Source organism: Falco cherrug, chromosome 2 (genome assembly GCF_023634085.1).
Source record: "Falco cherrug isolate bFalChe1 chromosome 2, bFalChe1.pri, whole genome shotgun sequence".
Classification (NCBI taxonomy): Eukaryota; Metazoa; Chordata; class Aves; order Falconiformes; family Falconidae; genus Falco; species Falco cherrug.
This window is the reverse complement of record NC_073698.1, coordinates 67,289,058-67,309,277: the sequence shown is the minus strand read 5'-3', so window position 1 is coordinate 67,309,277 and position 20,220 is coordinate 67,289,058. Positions and strand designations below refer to the sequence as shown.

Sequence of the window (20,220 nt, the reverse complement as noted above, 5' to 3'; positions counted from 1 at the left end):
AACCAAGATCCAAGAACTTAATATATTATTTCACCCTAAATAAAGGCCAAGGAAGCATGTAGTATTCCAGTTATGAAATCAGCATCTTGAAACAACTCACTATATTATGATTACCAAAACTTAAAGATAAGCTACATAAAGAAACTGGTAGAGAATAACATGTTATAGGATAAAATAAATCATGTTCCCTTCATTATGCCCCTTTAAACTGCCTGGATGATCCTACCAATCACTCAAGATTATTCTGCACTCCATTTCAGTGACTTTCTGCCCTTCAAGTTGGTGGCCAATCAAAGAAACCTCTCATCTATGCCGTACAACTGTCCGGTACCTCCATAGCTTCTAAATCACTTAAGTCTCTGAATTGTACTCAGTAGAGTATCATTCAAATGAGAAACTCGGCTGAGCTAATGCCCAGGAAATTTTTTGCCTCATAGCTCCTCTCAGGATCACTGATACTCCGTTCAAGCTGCAGCATATGCCAAATGGATCAAAGATGAGAGGAAAAACTAGTGAAGGCTTGTGGCCTTCTTTTCACAGGGCCATTTCCAGCATAAAACCCAACAGACAAAACTGAAAATGTAGCCTCGTAATTACCTAGCGTGAAGCTAGACATTACACATTCTTGCAGAATTTGCTAGCCAAGGCATGCACAAGAGGGTGCAGTGCTCTTGATGTCTGGGGTTTACAGTTCCACCTAGTTCAATGTTTGCTGTGGTGGAAAGGAACAGTCACTCATGGCAAACGTAGGAATGTTCCACAGTCGCCAAAGCAAGACACAACTTCGCTATAAAAATCCCATGCTCTTAGTTGTTCCTATGACTTCTGTAATTACTGCACGCCACAGCCAAGATACAGGCATGAAGTCCCTGTGCTTTGACAACCAAGTCTGCATGTTGTCAGAGTTTATCTGCAGATATATTTAAAGGAAAAGTAGAAAGGAAAAAAAAAATCTTCAAAGAGGGAAAAAACCCAAACCCAACCCTCATTTTTCTTTGAGAAACAACTTCTTAAAATGTACAACTCATCTGCTCTATCCTCCCCTCTCCCAAATAACTCTGTCCATGTTATATTATGTCTAACCAAGTTAAGAAAAAAGATTTCCACTTACCCAGCATGTTTAATGTCCCAATAGTGTTGGTCTTTAATGTTTTTATAGGATTATACATGTAATTTGGAGGAGAAGCAGGAGAAGCTAGATGATAGATCTGGTCCACTACAGAAAACCAGAGAGAGGGGGAAAAAAAGCATTATTATTTTCCCATTAACATATAAAGCATTAGCATCAAGAAACAAGTACTTCTTTCTGCACTTCCTAGCACTGGAACTCGGCACTTATATTGCTACCTACGGATGATACGTATGCAAACCTGCTGTAACCCAAAGACAGACTTAATTTTTAGTAAAAAAAAATAATAAGCATAATCAACACTGTTGACAGATACAGAAGTCTGTGGGTGTGTTGACACTTTCCAATTGCAAAAATTCTAGTTTTCAGTACTTCAGATGTTTAGAAGCTGCAAAAGCATATGCAACATTCTATCACCCTCAAGTTTTTAAGTGACCACAGGCTTCAAAGTATTTTTCCAAGATGAATTCCCAATCAAAGATGGTAGAAACATTTTTTAATCCCTGGAGAAATGTTTTGGGAAAAATAAATATTTTTATTTATAAGCCACCTGGCAATGAAATATTAATAGTACTCGTATCTTACTTATATTTTAAATATATATGCCAAGATATTGGCACGCAACCTTTGCCCTTTTTCCCCTATTCCCTTTGTTCTATGCTATACTTTGAATAATACAGCATTTTAGCTTTAATAAGAAATAAAAATCCCCAATACAGAGATTGCCCACCCCACCTGATCCCTCCAAGTTATGAAATATAATTATCCAATGCACTAGACAGTACCTTACAATCAAGGAAGGTATACTAATGCCTAACCTAAATTAAAATAAGGTAGCCTGGGTATTGGCAACAGATTGCCCAGGTAACAGAAGTCCCAGTCTTAAATAATTGTATTTGCTGCATTTCTGTGACTGCACTGTAAACAAACCTAAAGATACCTATCACCCACAGGAAATACATATCCAACACAACAGCAAAATAGGGACTAGTACAGCAAAGCTAAACAGTTACACCATTTTCATGAGCATAGACTCGATTAAAACCTAGGATTTCTTAATTTAACAATTATTCCTAGCACAAGAGTGCAGAGAGAAACAAGAGAACTAAAGCTGTAACAGATTTTAAGTTCAAGGGCCAAATGTATCATCAATCAGGGCTTCTTTTCCTCTCCACCATTTTCTACTTCAGTTTATTTCTATCTTAATCTAAATAAATTGTGTTTTGCTGTCTATTCATCTAGTAATCAGGTGTACTTGTTTATTTTCAGCTGTTTACCTGTCTTCCTAAAATGGGTTTATTCCCTGAACAAGCATGGCAGTCATCTCTGTCAAGGTAGTTCAGAAGACACATACATATATTTGATACAAGGAACACAAGCACACAAGACTTCACTCAACTTTGGTTTTGTAACAGACCATCAGGAAAGTTGCTGGCTCTGTACTTCTGAACTTCAGAGCTCAGCTCATCCCAGGAAATTTAAAGAACTGAAAAAACCCCACAATAAACTGTGCGGTAAACCAGAATTGGTCTTAAATATGAAACCTAAAAGAATCCCAAAATACTAATTGATTAACATTGGTAATCATGAAAATCTCTAGGCAAATCCTAATTTGAGACCAGCTTCTGCATATCAGAGCTGCCGAATTCACTGCATGAGATAAGGGTGCAGAGGCTGGAGATAGTACAGGGAAAAAAAGGCTTTTTTGTTAAATCATAATAAAAACAAACCAATCAAAACTAGACTAATTTTCACAAGCAGAAGCCAATATTCAACAAACCTCAACCTGCAAGTCTTTCATTATACAACTATTGTAAATATAAAACCATATTTGTTTTCTATGTAACATGAATCTCAGTTAGCCAGAACTACTTAAAAAAAACCCTACAGATAAGCGAATGCCAAAAAAAAAAAGTAAACAGAAGATCAAATTAGAAATAGTGATGCTTAAGAAAGAAAAAGAACAAATCCCCCCCACCAAGGTCATCCAAGAAATGTATCCAAAAGGTTATGTAAGAATTAGAATAGCAGGATGAAAGAAAAGTAATTACTTCTTTATGTTACAAAGGGAAAGTTTGTTTTTTAAAGCATATTCAGCACTGAAACCTGAAGCAACCTGGAAAAGTCATATTCTGACAAAAGACAGTACCACGTGGCATAAGGCTGTCTTGCCCTATAACAGAAAAGTATTGGTCAAATGGCATACTCAAACAACCCTTTTTATTTTTTTTTCTCCGGTGTTTTACAATTAACAAGCAGTAGCAAATGAGAGCAATACGAAGTAAAGCTTTATTTTGTCAACGTATTATTGTCACCCCTCTGTTGGGTTTAACTTTCACAGTATCTGTGACATAATGAACTTTTTTCTCCAGTTTTAAATTAATTCTCCTGTCAAAAACAGAGTAGAAGCATCCTTGACTTTCAAATTAAAAAAAAAATAATATTTTCATTTGACAAAGCAAGCACACAATCCTTTGCTTCCTGACCTCTATCCAGTATAAAAAAAAGCAGAGTGGTTAGGGTGACAGTGTGTATAAGTGGCTTGATTTATCCATGTAGAATGTACCTAATTACTTTCCAACAACCTTTTAAGAAATGAAAAAAAAATAAAAGTAGTTAAAAGGCTTCAAAATGCAAGCCTCTCCTCCACACTGAAACATTACATCCTTTTTTTAAGATAAGAATGTGTTCTGAAAATAAAGCTTTAAAAATACTGGCAACAGTGGCAAGGTAAAATATTGAACCTACTTTCTTTCAGAATCCTTAGTCAAGTGTGCTTGCAACATATAGTCACATTTTTCTAGATTAACTGTTTTTTCTAGGTCTACTGGACAAGCTCATAGCTCCTTATGAGAGCATATTAGCTCATCTCTAAGAGGCATAAAAGTTTACCCCATACTACATCTTTGCATTATTGCCCCGACACAAGAAACCCTGCAAAATAATTTTAGATTTTATTCACTGCTTAAGCTTACCGTGTCGATAGTGACCAAAATAAGGAGACATTCTTTCAAGTCAAACGTCATCAGGCAGAACAACTATCAGCACAAACACAGGATCAGCTAGCTTCTAAGGCAACCTGCATGACTCCATCACCCCAAGTTTTACTGTCTTAGCAAAGTAATGATATTTGACAGTTAGTATGCTCAAGCAGATGCCACAAAATATTTCTGCTTCCTCCATGTTGCATGCTGTCTTCGGTCTACAGTTGTTTAGAGTAGTAGAGAAGACCAGCTGCCCACAAGATGTCAAAACAGCCCAGAAAGCTAGAGAGATACAGTTTTGGCAGATACGCAATATCAGTGAAGATTTATTCTCACATTAAAAGTGTAGAGAAATACAATTTAACGTAGCAGATTTCCTGCTATTTGTTCTCAAATCAGCAGAAACTGGTATTTCCACTATCAGCACTAGTGCAGCATCAAAAGAAAGCTTTTCACAGAAGGCAGCGTACAGTAGTACTCAAAGACAGCCTGACACAGTGAGTGCTGGAGGAAGCAAGCTCCCAGCACAGGCTCGATTCAAAGCCCTGCCTGCTCTGCTAATGCAACTGAAACTTTTAGGATGGTCTGCAACATGGAGATAAGTTAGTTGTTTTGTGTGATGGACTGTGACACGGAATAATTTCTCCTTACTTTGGTCCCTGTTGACTCTGTAAGCTTAAGCAGTGAATAAACTTTAATTACATTATTTTGCAGGATTTCTTGTGTCAGGGTAATAATGCAAAGATGTAGCAAGGGGGAAAGTCTAATTGGTCTGTTGAACTTTGATATGCCTCCTACATATAAGCCCTGAATATGAATAAAATATATGACTGCCTCAAGCTATGCCTCTGAATGTAAGCATCCCCTTCCCACAGCACAGTGCTGTCATGAAAACAAGGAAAAGGAGCAGACTGGAAGCTGACAAAAACATCAGAGTAGCCACTGACTGCTGCTTGCAGGCAGCAGGTAATTCAAGCACAGTGGCTCAGAAAAATGAGCAACGCAATTGACAGTTATTGCAACCAACTCAGTTTAATTCTGACCTGCATTTTATGCTATTCCTTTCTATCCATTCCTTTACAACCCTTTCCAAATCTAGTTTTCAGCAGGCTGTGGTGGAATTTTTGAAGAGTGAAAACAACACTTAAAAAGCGTTGTGGACCACCAGTAATTTACTGCCCAATCATAGTCTGTCAAATGAACACTTCCCTTCCTCCCTCTCCATTCACTTTGTTTTTGCTGTTTTCTAAATGCCTGCTGAATTTTCAACACACAGCATCTTCTACGGGAGCAGTTCCTTTAACAGCACGTGGCAATTCAGATGAACAGGGCCAAAACCTCCCTTTCCTTTTGCTGCATCAGGATACAGCTAGGCCTTTGAGTATCCAAGTGATCATATAATTGTTAGTGGGAAACAAACACAAACAAAATACAAACCCCTAAAGGTTCCTTATAATCTTCAAGTTTGTTTATTTTTAAACAAAAAGCTAAGTGTAATGGACAGTGCTTAGAAAAAAAGAAAGAAAGAAAAAAGAGAAGGCACTCTTCTCCTCCTCCTAGTCCTTCTTCTTCCTCTTGTTCTCCAGCTAGTAATTGCTTTAAATGAAACTAAGATAAGGAGCTGGGGGGAAAAAAAGTACCTGGCTCTGGTTGGCCTCAATGTACTTCTTCCCATAGGTGCAAAGGCAAAAATAAATCCTTATGACAAAAAGGGTCAGCAAGGGCAGAATCAGCAGAGAGATGGAAGATGGGGCATTTGCCAAATGTCTGATGCCCATCTTCTAGATCAAAGGGGTAGGCAGCCAGGCAGTTCCAGGACCTTTCCCTCTTGCCCAGGAAGGAATCTTTAGAGTATTGAGCCTCAGACCAATTAAAAACATCACTAGTATTCCAAAACATTTAGAGAATGTTGGATATTTCAGAAGGGTAGAGAGACAAGTTTCTACCCAAAACTGGTCAAGTTTGCATCATCAGGCTAAGGATGTTGAGACAAATACAACTATTTCTCCTTCCACCTTCCCTCTTTTAACTGCTAGGTCTAACACCACATAATTTTTCGTGTCATCATTTCAGCAGGCCAGCCAGAAATGCCAGACAAAGCCATCCACCTAGTCTAGCTGACAACCCTGTGTGCTCTAGCACAAATTTTGCAGTTATTTAAGAGGCAGCAAGCAGCAGGCAACAAACTCTCCTCAAGCCAGAACTGTGGAAAGCTGTCCTAGCTACAGCTTTTCAGGGGATTAACTGTCTGGGACAGCATCTACTGAAGGACAGGAACGAACAAATGCATCTTGTAATTGACCTCCACACCTCTTCCTTTTTTATGGGGTAAAGAAAAAGAAGTTTTACAACATTTAATTGTGCCCACTAAGAAATCTTGAGCTAGCTTTGCAATTAAGCCATAATACATTTAATTGAAAATAACTCTGAAAGGCTGTGCAAAGCTTTACTTAGGTAAGGACCACAGAAGAACAGATGATAACAATAAACTTCAGCAAGTTTTGTACGTAACTCACATCAGGGGCTAGAACTCTGTAAGCCACTGAACACTGCAGCAAAAAGTCTTTTACAAAGCACAGGATGGTAGACTAGTTATAAAACAAAGAAATACATCTTTCATGTTACAATTTTGCTGAAAAAAAGCCAAACATTAATTTCAAAATAGCACAAACGTAGAAGCTGGCATAAACATTCAAGCCATCAGGTACACAGTGACAAATACAGAAATCCACGATCGTTGCAAAGTTCTAGCAACATACTACAGTATCAACAGCAACTAAAATTTGTCAGCTGTACCCTTTTCTATGTGAAAAGCTCAAAAAGCCTGTATAATTTAGTATGCATGGAATCTGTAATACCTAAATCCAGACCCAAGCATTCGGTCTTGTGTTTTCCTTAATGCTCAACAAGTATGATCAATACAATCACTTACTTTAACAAAATATTGCAATAAAACTACCTTCCTTGCTATCATCAATCTTTATTTTCCAGCCATGTGTTCTGTGTGCTTTTTAAGTGGATAGTAAGGGTAGAATCTACAACCTTTCCTATGACAGGAAATTACATTCCTTCCTTCATCTTCAATTTCTGCCTTCAACATGTGTCGCAGTACCAGAAAGGACTGAACGGGTCACTATGTCCACTAAACATCTGCATCCATCACTGTACTTGCCAATCAGGAAGTACAAGCAGTAAAGCTTTGATCAGAAGCGAACAAACAAGTTTCTCCAGCTTATACACAAGGACTTTTCTTGTAAACAGCAGCTATGTCAATTCCATTACTGTAGGTCAGGCCAGAGAAGCTGACACAATGAAGTGAGACATTTTTATTGCACTGAACTAAGGACGACTACAAATACAAATCCACTTTCCTGATGTTAAAAATGTTGCCTGTAACTCAAGGCAAACTAAAATATCCTTATAAAGGTTTACCATATTGCTTGTAATGTGGAGCAGTTTTGTGGAGTTTCACCAGAGTGGCACCATTGCACTTCGCTCTGGACAAACAAGATTAAGTTAAGTATATGTTATCTCCCGCCTTGCCATGATTTTCCCTAATCATACAGTTTAGAACCATTGAGTTGGACGTATTAAGTATCTGGCAGAGGGAATGAAGACTAGAGGGAGAAAAACCTGGGATGGAAGTTCTGAAGCAAAAAAAAAGCAATGTATTGAAGGCACTCACATAAAAAAAATTAGAAGCTGTATGTGTTTTAAATTACCAGTGAAATGACTTGGAGACTAAAAAATTCTGGGATACTGTAGAACAGTGTTTAGTAAGATGTTATCATCTTGATTTCTGGAAGGCTGTTATTTACAAGGCAGCTATAGCCTATTCTTTCGGCCAATTTTGTGAAACTGTTCATTTTAGCCTTAAAGTCAACTCAGACCCACAAGCCAGCAAAGTCCTTAAGAAAAGAAGCATTTTTAGTCCCAGTCAAGCCAATAAAGCTATTAAATTTCTATAAATGTTATTTTACATACCTATGTGCCTGTTACTAACAACTTTGTATCTTCTGAAAACTCTGAAAGCTAACCTCCTTGTCACTATGTATGCAATGTGCCTACAGCACTTTTCTCAACTTGCAAAATGTGTTTTTATTCTATCATTTTGAAAGCTTTTTGATGAAAGTCAGAAGAGCCCAAACTGCCTCTGCATTTGCAACAGTCACTGAAACAGAGCCAACATTTTAATATATGTTTTGCCAGAAACCAGACTGCTGCTATTATGAATTAAAATTTTAGAAGTATCGTACTGTTATTTTTACCAAGAGCTCCTGTATTTAAGCAGTGAGATGTAGAAGTTTTGTTGATGGTCTCCAACTCCACAATTGTGCTCCTTTGGTTCAAAACCAAAGTGGGCAGTGCAATCTAATTAAGTTGGAAAGAAAAAGAAAAAATTTCAAAGTGAAGCCTTATGACTAAAAGCATAGTAACTCTTGAGGACTACTGTGAACATCTTTCAAGGGAAGAGGATCTTTAAGCTACATCATTTTTTGATACAATGATGAAGTATTCAAACCATTTGTGACTAGGGAAATGAGATCAGTTCAACTGAGTTAACAGTTTCCACTGCTGATTGGAAATCTGTGGCACTTTCAGGCCTGGTTTTGTTTCAGATTTGTGAAGAGTGGAAAGAAAAAACCCTCACAACCAACCAAAAAGAAACCAAAGGCCTACACGTGTTCATGTGAACTGTGAAAGAGTTTGGCTGAGGAGGACGTCTTTCAGACACAAGAGATGGCTGGGGGTAAATGGAATGTGCATGTATCACCTTATAAAAGACTGCTTTAAGGCTTCCAAAGATTGCTAAGTAGGAAGGAGAAACACCAACGGGAGAAGTATAGGGGCTGTGCACACCTGTCTGATATTTTCTTCCAGGTTTATTCAGCTGCTGTAGCTACTGTGGACAAGGAGGTTTGTATATCGAACACCAGTTGATAACCAAGCCTCAAGACTGAAATCTGAGAGGTATTCCTTCCTTTTTAGGAGTCCAGTTTAAGATCTTAAGACATCATCTTGAAACTGGCTTTATTTTTCAGGGTGTGATTTTTTCAGGGGTTTGGTGGGGCATATAGTTTGGGACTGTTCTAGGGCTTTTTTTTCAGGGTGCTGCTGCTTTTTCAGGTTTTTGGTGTTTTGGTGGGTTTGTTGTTTTTTGTTTTTTGTTTTTGTTTTTTTTTTAATGTGTGTTTGTCTGTCCTCCACCCCCCCTCCCCACCCAATATTTCAGGCATAACAGTACTTCACAGTAGAAATACAGACACAGACTTTGGTGGCTCAACATTTTTTTAAAATATTTTTTCTTTTTATTACAAACACACAGTCAACTCTAATGCAAAGGTGGGTATAAACAAGACAAGACTAATCCTCAAGTCACTATATAAATTAAGTACATTACTTCTCGCCAACAGCTGTTTATTCTAAAATTTCATTTGGTAGTTTTTAATGCAATTCTATTACTGTGAAGTGCAGTAAATCACAGTAACACCAGATCAAGCATTCATTCTCATTTCTTCTCCAACTAATACCTTGTGTCTTTTTACACTACAGTTTGCAGGAACAGGAGACAGTACTTCAAGTAACCACCTTAGGGAGCTTGTGATCTTAAAGAACGTAGAGAGTGAAAGGCAGAAAATAAGCAAAGGTGGACAGGTGGATTTCTATACATTTTTTTTTGCTTTTAAGAGAAAAGAATAGTAAGATTCTGTCCTTTACACACCACCCTTCTGAAAAGAAAATTTTCTTCCTGTACCAAAAAGCTTCCATTTATTAGTAGATTAAACCTCAGCATCAGGTGTTAGGAATTTTAAAGATATTTTCATTTCAGCCTAAGTACTTAAAAAACACAGAACTCAACTACAACAGAAAAAAGTGTTAATACAACTATTATGCAAAGTTTTGAAAACTTTCTTCTCAGACTCTCCCCCCCCGCCTTTTTTTTTTTTTTTTTAAACTGTCCTCTGTCTTTCAAGTTCCCTCAAATACGTTCATTCCATTGAAGAATTCAGGGCCTTTGTTTTTGTTCTTGAAAAAGCCTAAGTGAAAGCTATGTTCTTGTGTGTTGCTCTACTCACATTTTCCCCAAATGCTAAAGCAAAGGGAATTCTAGTGAAAGAGAAGAAATTCAGCACTACAGTTAACTATAGTTACCACAGGGCTAAGAAATAAGACGTGTGTTTAGATGATTTATTACTGTCTGGCCAATCTAGATCAAGATCCAAGAATGCTCAGTGCCACTTCATACCATGGATCAAAGATAATGACTCAGACAAGGCAGACTGTGCATAGGCATCACTGTGAAGCTAAAAAAAAAAAAAAGCATCAAGAGATTTAGTGAAAGCTATACATCTTGAGACTAAACTCACTTTCCATATCAGAAGTGCAAACACTGTGTTCTTTTTAGATCAGAAATGAGGTCTCTTTCAGAAATAAAGCACTGATTACTTTCTCTGGAATTTAAGTGTCAAACAACCTTATATGACCTTGTTTAAATAGGACAGCAAATAAACAGGAATTCTTTAGACACAAACCTTCTTTTGTCATGACTTCACAACTTTCAACTTTATTTACAAGTAAAAAGGAGAAACTGGGACTAAGAAAAGAAGTATTGATACATATGCCAACTTGTTACTCTGTTAAAATAACTATCCACATTCCCTCACCTTTCCCCCCCCCCTTTTCCCACGTTGGGCTATAAACTCGGCTATGAAATGAAATTTTATCATATTCTTACACTAGTATATACAAGTTAATTTTATTCTAACATTCAGCCATGCCAGCTTCAACTTACGCTGTTAGAGGATAAGACGACATCCAGTAATTACTCCCTGAACAACATGTTCTAATTTGTTGTCACTACAAAATGGGCAATCGGTGTCTTAATTACATAGAACATGGGAGATGTAGCCGAAGAATCTCAGAATTTCCATTCATTAGTGCTAGTACTGGGCAACACTATTAGCAACGATGATAATTCTCTGAGAAGGTCTCAAGTGTAATCAGTCAGAAAGAAGGTAACACAGGGGAAAGATTAGGAAAGCTGACAAACTGAATTGGCTGAAGCATAAGCTACCAGCACCTGAAGCCAATTAATAAGACCATAGTCCCCTTATCCCGTCAGTGGAAGCAAAAGTTTGAAGTAAAATAACAGGCAGTAACTACATCAGTGCATTGTCAGAGCAGAGGAGGAGCATGTATTTGAAGGACTGTTTTCAATGGTATTGTCAGAAATTCAACACAAGCAAATGCAATTGCTAGAAATTTTCCCTGTGAAAATCCATCCATTACAATTCAGGAAGAATAAAAAAACAACCCACAACCTCAGATTCATTTTTTTGTTTTAAGAAATGAAACCACTACCTTGCTACAAAATTTTAAAGCGATACAGCAAACCCACCAGAACTACAGTATAACCTGAGTAACGTTTTCATCGATTCACTATGTGCTCATATACTCCGAAAGACGTCTATAAATGCTTATCTCAACTACAGCTATGTTAATGCTGTCTTGCAATTTGCCGTAATAGTTTGAGGTTTATGACAGCTCAGATATTGAGTTACTTCTTCAAAGCAGAATGGGTTTTTGTTTCTTTGTTTAGGGTTTTATTTTGGTTTTTCTGTGGAAAACTGGGGAAATTCAGTTCTGCTTTTTCCTATTCTACAGGCTGTGGAATCACTAAGGAAAGTGAGATGACTTGCCCTCTGAAAGAGCTTAAGTCTTCTCTCAACTGATGATACACAGCTGCAGGATGCATGTCATCTAGTAACTGCAACCCTGAATTAAACTTCTCAGTTCATGACATCTCTAGCCCACAGAGACTCTGTGTGCAAGCCTGTGCACGCACACAGGGATGTGGGACAATGGATGGGACAGATAAGACTGACCCATTGCAATCCTGCCTTCTCACAAAACCAGTCCCATTAGCAAGTTTTGAAGATTTCCTTCCTCCTATCCACTCAGAAAGGAAGAACTGATTTCAAAGATGAAAGCACTCTGAACCTCTCACTGCAACGGTCCCAGGAAATAGGCTAATAATAAACAAAGCATACAGGCATTAGGTAGCTCAATCCAGAAGTCAGTGCGTAAGTTTCACTTCTTTGCAGACAGACATACTTACAAGGGTTAAGCACAACAAAGTGCAGATACCAAAGCAGAGAGTACTCACCTTCAATGTACAGGGGCTCAACGACATCGTGATTTATCAGTTCGAAGTTCTCATGACCAATCCAGTGTTCCACATTTCTTTTCCTGCCCGTAAAGAAGTTGTCCACAACTGTAACCTCATGGCCATCCATCATTAGTTTGTCAGTAAGATGAGAACCCACAAACCCTGCTCCTCCAGTTATCTGCGTTAGGACAGTTGGTATAAATTTCTTTTTCTTTTTACAGAAACACCAGACAAAGTCTACAAACATGAAGACAGAAGAACAGTAGCTTTCAGATCTTTGCTTACTCCAGGGGAAATAACTCCATTTCCATGCTTAATTTTTTTTTCTTCCAATATTTACAGCATTTAAAATTTCAAGAGACATGCTTGACATGTTTCATCAATGTCAGGCTAGAGGTTCAGCTAACCATTCACATCAACAAAACATTCAGATTACAATATTTTCCTTTTTTCCTTCAAATTGGATTGTGCCCTTTTATGCAACAGCAAGGCCTATAAAGACCCAAAAAGGTAAGAGGAAAATTCTCTGCAATTTCTATTTCTCAGAAAAAAAGATGACAGAATGCCAGGTTATTTTTGTGTAAGATTAATAATATCAGACATGTCAAATCCAGCTTTTGTCTGGTTTAAATGGAAGGCATATGCTGGACGTTTTAAGTTCTACAAATTCTTTCAACCTTCAGAGAAGGAAAGAAGGAAGGAAGGCTATTCTTCGAAGACCTCTCATTTGAAATATCTGCTAAAACCAGATCTATTCCTTTTGCATTTTAATGCATCCGTAGCCCACATCATTCTGGTCTGAACTGGTCTGGCAGTTGGATTGTCGTAGGTCCCTTCCAACTGAAAACATTCTATTCTATACCATTAGTTCCAACATCCAGCATTTACCTGTCTTGGAACTTTATGATTTTTTACTGCAAAAAAACAAGCAGAAATGAAGTATTTAACACCTTGTACTCTTGTTCCACTGCAGATGTAGAAGCAATAAAGTAGTTTACTTTTTCCCTTTCTGCACATCAGTCTTTAAGAGAAAAAACAAAACAAAAACACTCTGTATTGAAGCAGTCAACACAGCAAGCAGAACTGCAAGTTGTGACACATCCAGACAGATCTACAGAAGCAATTGTTTTCTCTTCATTTCATAAGCTATTTTCAAGAACACACAAAGATATGACGAATGACCACTCTCAAAGAATGAAGGGACATGTAAAAGCCCTATGTGGCATCAGCTGTATTATATGACTGCATGATCAAATTCACATTTTGAAAGTGATTCAGCTGTTGATCTCCACTCTTCAGCTGCAGCAACACAAAAGGACATGGTGTAACCGTCAAGCAGGAATCTAATGAATGAATGGTGTGCTACAATGGCAAAGTGCTGTGTGGAAAAGGATGTAGATGCCTGAAAGCTCTTTTACTTTGGGCTAGTCAAAGCCTAAACATTTATCTTGTCCACTCCCCCGCCATCTACTACTGAGAAAAAGCCATATTAGCAGAAATTCTTTTTTTTTTAAACTAGGAAAGAAGACAGACAAAGTAGAAAGCTATCAAAAAAACAAAAGGGAAAATTATGATAACTACATCTGTTTTCTTCTGTAAAAACTTGAACATCCATTTAGATTCTCACACTTGTTTTTCTTATTAAAAATTCAGGGCCACCAGTGTGTCAAAGACATTGTAAGCACTAGTTAATAAAAGAATCATGTAGTTGCTCTGTTTAGTATTCTTCTGGGTTTGTCAGGGCTTCCTTGTAGCAGATTCAATATGTGATTCAGTTCCTTGACAAATCTGAAGGAGAAAGAATTTAGGAGAAGTCTTCCTTGAAAGAAACACATAATCTCAAGGTTATCACCACCCCAGAACAGACAGGAGGGAAGAACAGGTTTCTGGCAGAATGCTACAAACAAGGAAAGAAGAGTAGTAACTAAGGGAGAACAGCCATCTGCCAGGTGCCACCAACTTAAAAAGAGAAAAATGATATGCATGTAAAACCTACTGCCACAAGCTTCTCTGGACTCAGAAGCAAGCTGCAGCCTTGCTCAACGTTCCAAGGGTTTTGCGTTTTTGTGGTGACCGGGACAAAAGGTTTCTGTAGATGACCTGAATCTGTTCCTTCAACTGAGGCCGAAGAAAATCCCCTGCTGCTACTTCTATTTCCAGAATTCCAGAGAAGACAAACTTGACGCTCACAATACATCTTTGTTGTAGTAAAAGAAAGCATCTCCTTCCCCATCTCTCTTTTGGGAAAAAACATAATGAAACCAAGGACTGCTTACAGCACTCTTCTATGCTATATGCAAGCAAAAAAAAATAAAAGGGAAGAAAAAGCACAAACCAATTTTGTCTGAAAAGAAGTTTCCAATTACTTTAAATCTCTAAGTTGTTTTTATGATAAATCTACATTAGCTTTATTAACATATCACTTCCACAGGTATTTGATAAAGAACTACTTGGAAAAGGAGCTGAATTTCCCCTGGAAAAGTAAAAAACTGCATAAACTATGTTTTTTACCATTACTTGAGGCTACATTAAAAAAGAAAAGATGATTTATCACTGAAGCTCTCTGTGTAACCTTTCTCTAATCACTCATAAAAGCAAGGTCAATATACTTCATTTCTAAATATGATTTCCTGCAAATCACAATGACACATTAATCTACAAAATCATATACTGTACATGAATTATTTCCACATCAGAATTGAGTACCACCACCTGGAGCTTAAATAGGCATTATTTAATAAGACATCATTAATAAAAATACTTAATTACTGAGTAGTGCCAGTATGCTTGGTAACTTAAGCATCTATTATTACTGATAACTTCCTCCCCTAGAGGGACTTAAAAGTTTGTCTAATTGTTATATGAGTTCATTTCTGTTGGCTGCAGATTCAAAACAATGTCTCATATGGAAGTTGTATTAGTTTTTTGTTTTATGCTTTCATCAGTCTACTGTATTCAATTCAGAAAAAACCCCACACAACAGACTGAACCAACGTCAACACTGTCTTCCATAAGACTAACAGAATTCCTTGCATACGAAAGCCTGTAGCCTAGTCACTTCAGAGAACTGAGCAAAAAATCACGACAACAGGATTAAAACCTGAGTTCTTCTGAATGAAAGAGTATCTAGTCTCAGCTGAAATACCACCCTTACTGGCAATCACCTCCGAATAGATGCAGTATAATAAAAAAATAATTGCTAGAACTGTTGTCTGGTCAGGTCAGTGCTGTGGGTATCTCCAGGCTGGAACTGGAGACTGCATTCAGAGAAAAAACTAAAATAATCAGAATACAGAATGGATTCTAGGAAAAGACACAGTATCAACAAAATATGAAGCAAATAATCTACCAAAGTTCACTTGGCTCATGAATTCTTGAGAAATTTCCAAGTGTCATCCAAGGTCTACATGAGTCCTTTATTCACTGACCTCTGCTACTCAGAAGCACACAGATTATAATTTCCTGTAGGATTATGACAGCAGCATCGTAACAGAATGGAACTGCCCACGTGGGCAAGAGGCGTGTGAACGTCCACCTGAGTTTGCACTGAACTAGTCCCCAACCATGACAGACAAGAAATGAATGAACAACTCCCTCATCCTTTTGGCCAGCTTTCTCTTCAGTAATTTAAACTCTACAAAACAAGTGGACGCCAAAGAACTATTCAGCTCCAGGTCTACAGAAAACAGTTCTATGCCAATGACTTGCCATGTCTGTTGAAGCAATAGATTTCAACAAAATATCCAGTGTCTTTCAGTGGCAAGGTCTAATACTAAGAGCACCCTATCCAATTAACAGCTTGTACTAAATACTTTTCCTGAAAGCACCTTCTCACTTATACAGAAAAAACATTACACTAAGATAACTTTGCTACCCTTGCACATATGTGCATGTGATTCAGGAATTTTTAGAATTAAGCCTCTCTCTGCTATTTTGCTTAGCTTATCTTCCGTATTCAACAAGGGAACAGGGAGCCTACAAGTTTATTTCCTTCAGACTGTCATAAAAAAATGACAAAGTAACATTGCAGAAGTAAACTAATTTGACAACACACAATGTTTTGCAATAGCAATGAAAACCATTGTCTAACAACACAGTAAAAATAAAACTTCTTTTTGTTTGCACTCTCTCAGTGTTTTTCTTAAATTTTGAAGTCAAAGCAAAAGAGAACACCAGATACATTAGGCACTTTAGCAGGGATCTGACCCAGAGTTTACTCTCTACTACAGAGGCAGAAGTCCATACTCTATATTTACACATCAAGTAGCTATACTTTCTCTGCCTCTTCAGAGCATGGAGACATTGTTTTTCCCTAGGACAAACAGAAACAAGGAAAAATTTAGGATGCAGCTAACTTCAAAAGTGTTTTCAGATAAAACTGTAACACTGACGTTGCAGCACAATTCACTGAGTTTAAGAATGCCTTGAACAACTACTTGTCCTGACTTAACCTGTTCTCCTCTTGTATCCTAAAATGCCTATGATGCTTCAAAATACCAGAAAAAACAGAAGAGATGAACATTCCCTCAGTCTAATTACTGGTCCCTCTTAACAGTGCTGCAGAGCAGCTGCTTTTCTAGCCTTATGATTAGATTTTGTCCAATTTGGGTACACAAGCTTTCTGTCAAGATGTGCTTAAAAAGTTTCCCAGTCTTTGCAAGTTTAAGCTATCTGGGAGCACACAAAAAGATCGTTTGGCAATGCAGTCCTGAGATGTCACAAGAAGAGAACAGCAGCTTATCTGGCAAGTCAAACCTCCAAACCAGAGCCCAAGTCTATTATCCATATGCTGAGTTTGAGAACATCAGCACGAAGTGAAGCACTCTTCTAAACCCTATGCAGCACATACAACACCCAAGGCAATTTACTTTATTCCTGCTCATGTCTTTAATTAATCCTACAAGACTGATTTATATTCCACAGAATTTTTTTATATTTCCCCCAAAAAACCCCGAGTAAATACCAACTTACCAGGATTCTTTTACGATCCTTTTCTGATAAAAATTTCACTGGTGGGTACTTCTGGGTGAAGCTACAGAACATTTCAAAACAAAGAAGAAAAACTACGTAAGTTTCAGCTTTGTTTCTTCTTTCATGTATCCGTCTTTGCAATATCAAAAACTACTTTGACAACCTCCCATTCTAAAAGTTCTGCCAAGGGTACCACCTTTAGTCCTATTTTCTGAAGAAGGATCTGGGCCAACATGAGAAAATGCCTATGCTTTGTAAAAGCACTGTGAGAAATATCAAAATTATCTCTAAAAGGTGCTTTTAAAATTTCTGCTTAACTGATTTTATAGAATTAATCACTTCTATCTCTTGAGAGCTGAAGTGGTGCCAAGCATGACATCACAAGAGAATAAAACAATAAAACACAAGCTGCAATCGGACTTTTTTTAAAACTTTAAAAAACAAGCAACCTTTTTAAAAGTTCTGGAAAAGAAAACAAGTTGTGTTGACTTAGCACACTGACTTCAAACACTTCTCCTTGAAGTTTCAATGTGAGGCTTACAACACAAAGTTTTAATTCTCCTTAAAGTTTCACAGTAATCAATGTAAAGTTTACTATCAGAATGTCAAAAACACTCTAAGATACTTCAGATTCTTACCAGAGACCTATACAGTATAAAAACAGATTAATCTAATTTGCTTCTCAGAAATAGACTGCCATTGTTCTGATGATCTTCAAGCTACTTTCACTTCAATTTTTTTGCACCTTCTTCTTTACAGGAACTTAATCAAAACTAAAACATCCTAAAATAAAGTTATGTGACATATGAATCTTAGGTATTCTCTCAAGCTTTTGATGCTTGGAATCTTATATCATTTAACGAACATGGAATTATATCATTTCTTTCTCCCCCCACTGGCAGGCATTACATAGACAGCAATGAACTCTTCCGAATTCTATTTTACTTCGGTAATGAGTACCGTAGTCTTCACAGTATTTTAATAGCTCAGGTTTTTCTTAACTAAGTATCAGTGTGACACTGGACAGAAATCAAACTATGGTTACTCTTCTCCTCCAGTAAGTCCATATGCTAGGGATGCAACTGGACGTAGCATGCAGGAGCATGCATATATGCCAAGAGTTCACACTGAACTACGTTTCCATCTACTCGCAGATAGACTCTGACTGAACTGACCCTACACCTCTGATCTTGAAGCGCTTCCTCTGCTTGTAACCTGCAGTACTGGCTCAACAGGAATTCTTTGGAGGCAAAGCACAGATGCTTCTGTACTTGTGTCAACTTTTTGTCCCAGAGTGAAAGCCGTTTTCAGTTTCCTGGATAGGGGAAATACAGCAGCAGAATCTTCCAATGTTACCCATACAGGAAGACTGAAATAAGCTACCTGCACTTGCCTTATTATCACTACATGGGTCACTAAAAGTAACCCTATTTCTTTGATTAAGCTGAAGCAATGAGAAACAGCAGTGCATATGTATAATTCAGACATGTAAAGCACAGCCTTGCTGTGAGAGAAAGGCAAATCCACTAATCACAAGAGGTTTTCTGGAGTTTAAACAGAAGTGCCAAATAACTTGATGCAAGGTAGAAGTCAGTCCCCTCCACTTTTAAGACCACTATTTTAAGGTCACATTAACCCAGCACAAAGTCATACAGCTGCCAAAGGGACCTCCCAACCATTTTTGCTCTTTGCATTATACCAGCACTAGCTTAGAGGCAGTGCACGGGAGTCTAGAATTGATCCAGACGAATGTTCATCTTTTGGCAGCAACGTTCAGTTTATCTTGACCTAATGCTTGCTTTGATGACTACACTGCAATGCTTTTGCTGTGCAAATTATTAATAAAAGCTTTCCAACTTTAGCTTCATTTAAACAATCTCATCATGAGACTAGCATTAAGGAATTCTTGTCTTTCCTGCTTCCCAAAAGCATGACAATGGCTTGCTTTCAGGTTTTATCAGCTTATGAGGTAAAAAAACCACTGACACTAGCCAGTAAGCTTTGCAAGCAGGATCAGCCTTCAGACATCTGACAGTGATTAGTTACTTACTGTCACTTTACACAGACATAAAATTCAAAAATTATTTGCAACAACCCACATGCATTTGAACCAGAAGAGGTAAATGGCTACACTATTCAAAAAAACCCAACAACAACAGAGGCACGTATTTTGATATGGGCCATAAGAGCCCATAAGCCCACATTTTATGAAAGTAGAATTCCCAGACTGGCTCACAAGGAGTTAAAGAAATATTTTCCTTCTCCTTATTATTAGACATTTGAAACAAGACTCATCAATACACTGTAAACACTACTCAAAAAGAAAAGAGCATTTAGATGGCTCCTGGGAGAAGTTTTAACCTAATGGTTCCACCCAACAACTCATTGCTCATTTGGAAAAATAAACAATTATTAAAAAGAGAGAGAATCATGATAACTCCCACAAAGGTCCTCTGTGAATGGCAGAAGAAAATACCTAAATTGCCAACAACTGAAGCTGAAGATACACTGGGCTATCAATGAAGATTAAATAAGTCAGCTGAACAGAGGCAGTACATCAAAAATTTCATTTTAATATAAAATCTTTACAATGTAATTTGACCATTATAGTTGGTACGGTAGTATCACATGATGCAGCCTACAGTTCGTTTCATGTTGTCAATACACAGTCTAGCTTGATCCACGAAGGTCACATTCACATTAAGAGATGAGCAATCGGATCAGTATTCTCACTGAAATAAATTGCATGTGGCAGTTCACTGAACCTTTCAAATCAATTGTAAAAAACCCCAGAACTGACAACTTTTTTAAAAAAAAAAAAATCTCCCCTCCCCTCCCCCCCTTTTTTTGTTTTACAGCACAGGAGGGGTGGGAGGAGGAGGGGCAACTGCTCACTGGCAAGACAAAATTCAAAACACCAAAACACTGCAGGTGTTGAGCATACCTCTCACCAAAAGCAATGGGAT

The 20,220-nt window shown here is 37.7% G+C and overlaps 1 protein-coding gene across 2 annotated transcripts in view; it reads right to left on the bottom strand.

Annotated features, from left to right (window-relative positions):
• Positions 1 to 20,220, bottom strand: part of UXS1 (UDP-glucuronate decarboxylase 1) — a 63,553-nt gene that overhangs the window by 23,444 nt on the left and 19,889 nt on the right. The window contains exons 5-7 of one of the 2 annotated variants that reach the window (XM_055702198.1): positions 17,255 to 17,315; positions 12,281 to 12,461; positions 1,112 to 1,216 (exon numbers count right to left, since the gene is read on the bottom strand). In XM_055702198.1, coding sequence (XP_055558173.1) covers positions 1,112 to 1,216; positions 12,281 to 12,461; positions 17,255 to 17,315 — 347 coding nt within the window. Of the gene's footprint in view, positions 1 to 1,111; positions 1,217 to 12,280; positions 12,521 to 17,254; positions 17,316 to 20,220 lie in introns of those variants that run through there. The other variant, XM_014284674.3, reaches the window with a different exon arrangement.